Here is an 8,346-nt window from a genome sequence, read left to right as displayed (position 1 = left end):
TGGACAACAAAAGATGCTGATGTCATTCCTTTGGGATTATCAATGACTCTGTTCCTCCTCTCAGACATATATGAATGCATATGCGCACCGGTGTTCTGATTCACAATTAACTAAGAGATAACATCCAGACAGTGATGCAAACCAAAACAAACAGACCTCATTCCACTGCCTTAAGGCCTGAATTAATGTCTTCTGTATTCGGATTTGTATGGTCCTGAAAATCACTCATAAGGTTCATTTGTATTGGTCTTTGCAATTGTGGTTGTACACTCTCGACAAGGTTGGTGAGTCAAACTATTTAGGTCATTATCCATAATTAAAATCTACCTTACATGATACTGATACAAATACACATTGGAATTTCAATTATGAAATTTGTCTTGTAGACATTAAAAATATACTTTTTCCAATCAAATGTATAACAGTTTTAGCTTTAGGTTTTAATCAGATCTGTAATGGCTTTAGTGTGTATTAAGGTCTTTTTAGTGTAATTTACAACTTGTATTCATTCATATGTTAAAAAAATGATTTTGAACAATCAAGTTGACTAAGTGTCTCCCTGAGAGGATATGAAAGTGTAGGTCTCCATGAGATCAGTATGTTTATGAATTGCCACACTGTACCATTTTTGAGCCAAAAGAAATCACATCTGCTCGTGTGTCATGTCTTGCTCAGGGCAGAGTCTGTGTATCAATACGTTATCTGCCTTAAATACAAGTGTGGATGTCGATTTATGGCACTACCAAATCAAGGTGCTGATTGTAGCATTTGGTTTATGGCCCATGTCACATATGCTGTTAGAGTGAGTTCTGAATGCTCAACACTATAACATTAAAATGGGCAGTCATGGCCTAGAGGTTAGGGAACTGGTCTTGTGATCGGAGGGTCGCAGATTCGATTCCTAGACCTGAGGCCATGACTGAGGTGCCCCTGAGCAAGGCCCTAACCCTCAATTGCTCACTTGTATAAAAATGAGATAAAAATGTAAGTCGCTCTGGATAAGGGCGTCTGCCAAATGCCATAAATGTAAATGTAAATTAAAAACATTTAACATAGGGAATGCTAGTTTTGGCTGTAGTTCACTGCAGAGTTACTGAAGGGCATAAAATGATAATGCAAAATTGATGTTTACACATAAAACAGCATAAACAACTGCTGTACTCTCACACAAGCTGTGTGTTCTATGATTGCTTTCTTCAGTATAAAAATGGAAAGGTTTTTTTTCTTGGCTATGCACCTTTCTGGTCAAACAAAGCATTGCTCATATTCATCACAGGTCAATGTCACTAATAAGATGATGTCTCTTGTAAAATAAAGCTTTTTTTAGAATGTTGTCTACAATGTGGAATGTTTGTAAATGTCTTTTTTTCAGGTTTGCTGGTGCTAGCACCCATGTAATAATGTGGCCTTCATTGCAGTAATTTAATAAAAACGTTCTGTGGTTGCACAGTTGCAGGCTATAACTTCTCTGAGACTAATAATAGGGACAGCGATTGTAAGAGCCAGGTGTTTCTAATTAAGTGGATGGAGAATATATTATCCTGTCAGCATAATGTGATACTATGTCTATAGAATTTTTACTTATAGAAGTGAAATTTTACATATCATAAAGTGCTGGTGTCAAGGTAGGCCGATCCCAGTGCACAGGGGAGACACCCATCCAACCCCAGACACACCCTCACACTTGACAACTCCCCCCATTCTCAATGACCCACTTATTAGTCACGCCCACGCCCACGTTCCTCATTTCTTTCCAGCCACCTTTCCCTCCATTTAAGCCCACAGGACCGAACATTCAGTGTTGTGCTTATTCATCACTAGCCTGCTCAAGCCCGAGATGTGTGACTGTTACTCATCACTGCTTCAAGGACTCTGAGTATCACTATTTGTTTATTGTTACGCGCTGTGCTTATCAGACTTTATTCCTCAGCCAGCGCTCACTCTTGTTTAGCCTGTGTTGGACTATGGACACTAAAGACGTGTCTCTGCCACCGTCGTCTTCATCTCGCTCTTTGCCACCGTCGTCTTCATCTGCCTCTCTCCTCCCACAACAGCTGGCTCTGTAGCTGCTGAAACATGGAACTCTGTGATGCTGCTTTAATGTCATACTTGAAGATTTCACTTCACAGATATTTGTAAGACAAATATACTTTAAGAAAAGTGTTATATATGAATTAATTCTCAACACACACACACACTTTTAAATGGATCCTTAGCAAACATTTTTATTTCAGAACTTTTGTTCCTTGCTCTACAAGTGCACTGCATATGTGAGAATGTCTGCAGGACTGATGGAAAAGCATCATAGGTGCTGCTTCAGCTGGTAAACACAACACCAAGTGTAGGCAAAGCTGTCATCAAAATACAGGTTATATATAGGAAAAAATTTAAGTTATATCTAATATCTAAGTTAGTCAATATTTTTATTGTAATTATATTATTTATTATATTATAATTATGCATAATAAGGTGCATAATAATGAGTGTATTAACATGTTATTTCATTTGGTTTTTTAATGTTGGTTTTTTAATGTTGAAAACAATAAAAATAAATAGAGTAGGTGTGTCCAAACATTTGACTGGTACATATGTATATATGAATTGCCCATTGCCTACTAAAATATATTCCTCATGTTCCTCATGTCTTGGCCTCTTAGCCACCAGAAAGTGCTACATGTTTGGAGCACAAACTCCCCTCTCCCTGTGAAACCTTGCAGGCAAGACTAAACATAGTGAGTGGCCATGACGTTGTCAATTTTAGTGTATGGATATAAAAAAAACTCATCAGTTATTCACAACTCATCAACTTCAGAGTTTTGTAAAGGCTCATTAAAGCAATCAAAAACATAGGGAGTTAGGGAAGGTAAAAAGAGTTAAGGAGGGTAAAAAAATTAGGGAGGGTAGAAAAACAAGGTTCTAATCCCATGGCGTTTCAGCCCTCTGAGGTCAGTTCCCTTGATTTGGAAATTGTAGAAAACTAAAGGGAACTCAAGCCTGCCAGGAATCGCAAGCCTCTGTCTGATGTCATTACATGGCTGCTTTAAGCATGTATACACATCATGCTATGCAGCAGTATGGATACAACCTCTGGGCCCAGCTCCCCTGTCCTCTCCCCTGGGCCGACACTGACCAACAACGTGGAGTCTGACTGTCCTTCCCACTGCATCATGGGAGCAGGCACACAGTGCTTGGCAAACAGGCAGTGAGTGAGCAAGGCCAGACTGATAGTGGAGTCTCAGCTCAGAGTAGCAACAGTCTGCTTCAAAATCCCCAACTCATACTTCACATTACAGTGTGATCTACATTCAGGACTGGAGCAATTCAAAATCAGGTGAGAGTACTTACACTGCACTGATGTCTAGACCACAACATGCTGACATATCATTAATGGAAGAATCTCATTCATTTGTAAATGGTGGTGAAGACTTTGTTTCTAAAATCAAGATAAATGGCTTTTGGGAAATTTTGGACTGTTTTTCATAATACAGCAAAAACATCACTGTTTAAATAGGAAGGGTTGAACTGAGTGTTCATTTTAACTGGTATTATAATGGTAACGGCATTTTAACTGGTATTATATTGGTATGGGTATGGAAAGAATATAAGAATTTAGAGGGCAGTTTAAATGCACAAGTTACTTAAATGTTTAGTTCAGTGGTCAGTGCAGAGTCAACATTTTTCCTGTGGGGTTTAAATTACTTGATTTATATGATTCTTATGAGTATCAGGATGCTGATTATTTAGCTTTTATTCCCATTTCATGCTTACATCTATCCTGTAACAAAATGTGTTATGTGTATGTCTGTAGACAGATGGCAGCTATGTCTACGTATCCTGAAGTGGTTGGTGTGCTTTACAGCAAACTGTTTCATTCAGATTTTGGTTCTGTTTTATTGACATCAAAGGACAACTAATGAGTTTGTGTTTCTTTTGCTTAGGCTCAGTGATTGTTTCTTCGCCAGAATTTAACCCAATACTTACTATGGTGCAGACTTCATCATGTTTTATTTGTGTATAAGGCCAGAAAATGAAAAAAGCAAATAGATAAGTAGATGTTTGTGCTAGCTGGAGGACATTTGAAGGATATTAGTTTTTAACAGTCACATTTAAGTTGTAACTGAAGAACTTGTCTCTGAAACACATACTCGTGTATAGCTTGCCAGACGTTATAAAACTGAGCACAGGGCCTGCAACCTTGTTGCGAGCGAGCGCTGGTCTGCACGAGCCTAGGGGAGGAAGAAGGGGGAGGAGCCTGTCTATGTCACTACAGCCCCGCCCCTCCTTGCTCCTTACTTCGTCACGGCTGCGTGTGCGGGGGCTGAGCACGTGGCTGTGTGCCTTTGGAATAGTCTCCCATTGGGTTAAAGGATTCACGCAGGACGCTCAAGTGTGTGTGTGTGTGTGTGTGTGGGTGTGTGTGTGCGTCTGTGTATGTGCACCCTCCGTGGTCAGGTGAACAGCAAGACGATGTGGAAGATGCAGCGCTCTCACAGGCAGGCTGATGTAACAGGACACAGTCTTTACACAATGGTGGAGTAAAATCTCCTCGCAGTGGCGTTATAAGGTAGGCAGAATGAACTAGGGGCTTTGATCCTGAGGGCTTTGGTTCCTTGGTCCATAACAGACATAGCCTGGGCTCCATGAATGAATTTGACATTATTAGGGAACATGAAGGAAATAAACATAAAGACTGCATGACGAAAGCGACACAGGAGTTAAAATTATTGCATGTTTATTTAAAGTGGCTTTCATTTCCTTAGTAGGTGATTTAATGTTATGAATGAGCCTGTGTGGATGATAAATTGTAGAGCAGTGTGCTTGTGGGGGAAAGGTCACAGGACAAATGACTGACCCACAGAGTAGTTCTGGGGAATGCATAATTGTACTATGACTACTGTATTTTTTAACATTTAAAATGTCTAAATTCGAAACTCTTCAGTAGTACTGTCGTTTGCAAGAGCTTACTTGGCAGTCATTTAGTTTTTAATTATGATGCAACGTGATGTTCTGACTAAATTTACTTGAAACATATGAAGGGCGTAAGTTTGATTAGTCATTGATTCAGCTGGCTTGAGATGTGTGATTGCTCTAGAGTGCAGTTCTTTCTAGAAGCCACTAAAACTCCAGAGGCAAGAAAAATGTTCCTTCCTGTTTAGGTCACTGTATGACAGTGTTCAATTTCATTCCAGAGTCAGTAGAGTTCCAATTCAAGTTTTTAGGGATCAGCTGTTTGTTGCTGTATCTATAACTCTGAATTGAATCATGAATTGAGTCCCATTATGACTTCATGATTGATCCTAACAGCAAATAGATTTGAGTGTAACTTCCACTTGAGGAGTATGTATGCATATGAATAGCAATATATATTATAATGTTCCTTGTTTCATGTTCAGTTAACAAAAGTATCCTAAGAAGTTTTTTTATGCATTGTCTATGTTGTATCCTTAGTCAGATATTTTTATTTATTTAATAATTATTATTAAATTATCATTTTATCAGTTTATGGATGTTGTAAATAATATCATTGCAGTCAGAGGTCAGAACAAAAGTCAAATTACTGTGAGAATTATGCAAAAACATGTATGTTTTTCAGATGATCTACACGATCCCTCACATATCCACTAACCACAGTCATAGTCCCCATTATGTCTCTGCTGACACATGTGCTGTCCTGCCTCTTCGGCATTGGCTCATGGGTTGCCATCAACGGGATGTGGGTGGAGCTCCCACTCATGGTCCATGTGATTCCTGAGAAATGGCACCTGCCCTCCTACCTGACTGTCATCATCCAGCTGGCCAACATCGGGCCGCTCTTCATCACGCTCATGCACCGCTTCAAGCCGGGATCGCTGGACGAGCGGCCCATCGTCTACGCCATCGTGGTGGTGGGCGTGCTGGCCAACTTCCTCCTGGCCTTTCTCTGGGAGCATACGCTGGTGCTGGGAGGCTCCGCGCACAGCGTAGCGCTGCTGTCGCTCACGTTCCTGCTGTCGGTCGTGGACTGTACCTCCTCCGTCACCTTCCTGCCTTTTATGATGAGGCTGGAGCCTCAGTACCTCACCACCTACTTCATCGGGGAAGGCCTGAGTGGCCTGATTCCAGCACTGGTAGCTCTCGTGCAGGGCGTGGGAGTGATGCACTGTAAGAACGCTACAAGCAAGGTGAATTTTAGCATGGAGAACTCCACCTGGGAATCTAATGGTGAGTTGCAAGCGTACTACCAGCCGGCAAACTTCACCACCCAGACCTTCTTCCTGTTCCTCAGTGCTATGATGGCGGTGTGCCTGGCTGCTTTTCTAATGCTGAACCACCACCCAGCCGTGCCGCATGAAAGCCCGTGTAAGTGTTACCTTAATGATGCAGAGCACGAAGAGAGGGCTGGCATTAACCTGACTGCACAGAGCTCCACTCCAGAGCAGAAACCTATGCTGGATCCCCTGGAAGGTTCAGCAAAGGAACCCTGTAGCAGCTTTGGGAAAGGCACTTACAGCAGAGCAGAAGTGGTCTTCATCTTCCTGCTCCTGGGCTGGGTCAACGCCTTAACTAACGCGGTCCTCCCTTCAGTGCAGTCCTACTCTTGTCTGCCGTATGGAAATCAGGCGTATCACCTGGCAACCATCATGGCTGCTGTGGCCAACCCTGTGGCTTGCTTCATTGCCATGTTTGTGCCAGTCAGGTGAGGTCAAACGACACACCCAGACAAGATAAATAAATGTAATGTACTACTTGTATCTACTTTAATGTAGATGCAGACTTAGTTATTTCTCTACTTCAGGTCACTGGTGCTGATGGGGGTGCTCACAGTAACTGGTACAGGCTTTGGAGCGTACAACATGGCCATGGCCACACTGAGTCCTTGCCCGCTACTGGTCTATCATGATTTAGGAGCTGCACTAATGGTAAGGCCAACACAATCTACCTGTCAACCCAAAGCAGCCAAGTATAATGACTGGCGTGGTGCTATTATGCCACTGAAAATCATTACAATGATACAATGCAACAATTATAGCTTATGTATAACTACAGCTTGTATTACATCCTAACTATATGATATATATAAACGTGTGTGTATGAATGATGTGTAGTTCTTTGTTAGGGGCTCAGTTAATGCTTTGTAAATTTGCTATAGTAAACACTGTGCTAGATATGCATAATTTAAACCTTTTAATTTTACTTAAACCTTATTTATTCATTGTTTAATTATGCAATTCTATTACACAAATGACTCTTTAGACAATGTATTTTATTAATAATTAAATATGACTGTCTGTCTCTTTTATCCTTTGTCATGATGACAGGTCATAAGTTGGGTGATGTTTGTCCTCACCCTGTCCTATGTGAAGGTGATCATTGGAGTGATCCTGAGAGATGAAGGACACAGCGCCCTCGTGTGGTGTGGAGCTGTAGTACAACTTGGGTCCATGATAGGAGCCATGACAATGTTTCCAATAGTTAGTGTCTATAAACTCTTTAGATCAGGAGATCCCTGCAACACCAAATGCCCTAAATGATGTTTTAGTAAAGTTTTAGCATTTTAGTAAAATGAAATTATACTAAAAATAGTGTTACAATTCACTCCTCTGTGTAGATGAAGGTGAATGCACGGGTTTCCTGACACTGATGTAACACACAGTATTGGACAAGTCATGTGTTTGTTGCTCCAGATACCCTAATGAAATGTTATATAATAGCATTAAAAGCCAATTGTCAGCTAAAATATTTATTAAATTAAGTGCACTGGTTAGCCTGAGTAACAAAGCCTAACGTCATATATGTCTGTTATATTTAATGTAAATTAAACAGACACCTGATGAAAAGTGCCTTGATATTATACCGCGTAAAGGTTTCTACTCAGTTATGAATACTTTCTAGTATCAGATTTGACTTTTTATTTCATGTTTTAAATAAATTCCTGTTTTGTTTATTTCCTGTTTTGAATAAAAACGTCAAATGAAATTCTGCATTATGCCTATTCTCATAGGGTGTCTGCAGCAGAAAGATAAACATCTTTCAAAAAACATTAGACAAACATAAAGGAACAGAACAAATATATTTACTTTATTCAGTTATATTTACGTTATTCAGTAAGGAAGATGGAAGTTAGGCTGAGAAATGCTGGAATGTTCTAAATAGTAATAACTATATATATATATATATATATATATATATATATATATATATAATCTATGTTTATAGCACCTTTAATACATATGTGCAACTCAGTGCTTTACAGAATAAATAAAAGAAAACAAACATAAATAACAAAAATAGCACAAAAAATGTATGCAAGACAAATTTAACTGAGCTTTTCATTTTATTGAGCTTTAATGCGTGCTAATAATTACA

General features: G+C 39.9%; 1 protein-coding gene across 1 annotated transcript; it reads left to right on the top strand.

Annotated features, from left to right (window-relative positions):
- The first annotated feature begins 3,232 nt into the window (after window positions 1-3,232).
- On the top strand, window positions 3,233-7,920 carry slc52a3-2b (solute carrier family 52 member 3-2b). Its single transcript, XM_076970504.1, has 5 exons — window positions 3,233-3,331; window positions 4,453-4,564; window positions 5,594-6,676; window positions 6,776-6,899; window positions 7,299-7,920. The coding sequence occupies exons 3-5, from the start codon at window positions 5,646-5,648 to the stop codon at window positions 7,509-7,511; spliced, it is 1,368 nt and encodes a 455-aa protein (XP_076826619.1). The 5' UTR covers window positions 3,233-3,331; window positions 4,453-4,564; window positions 5,594-5,645; the 3' UTR covers window positions 7,512-7,920.
- The last annotated feature ends 426 nt before the right edge of the window (window positions 7,921-8,346 follow it).

The sequence above is a fragment of the Brachyhypopomus gauderio genome, chromosome 13 (genome assembly GCF_052324685.1).
Source record: "Brachyhypopomus gauderio isolate BG-103 chromosome 13, BGAUD_0.2, whole genome shotgun sequence".
In the NCBI taxonomy this organism is placed as follows: Eukaryota; Metazoa; Chordata; class Actinopteri; order Gymnotiformes; family Hypopomidae; genus Brachyhypopomus; species Brachyhypopomus gauderio.
Note: the sequence above shows the minus strand (reverse complement) of the source record. Positions and strands in the feature narration are given on the sequence as shown.

Excerpts from the sequence above, each read along its gene's own strand:
- slc52a3-2b (XM_076970504.1), top strand. The coding sequence starts at position 5,646 with ATGTCTCTGCTGACACATGTGCTGTCCTGCCTCTTCGGCATTGGCTCA. Across the intron at positions 6,677-6,775 it reads GCCATGTTTGTGCCAGTCAG|GTCACTGGTGCTGATGGGGG; the intron begins GTGAGGTCAAAC and ends TCTCTACTTCAG. Across the intron at positions 6,900-7,298 it reads ATTTAGGAGCTGCACTAATG|GTCATAAGTTGGGTGATGTT; the intron begins GTAAGGCCAACA and ends TCATGATGACAG.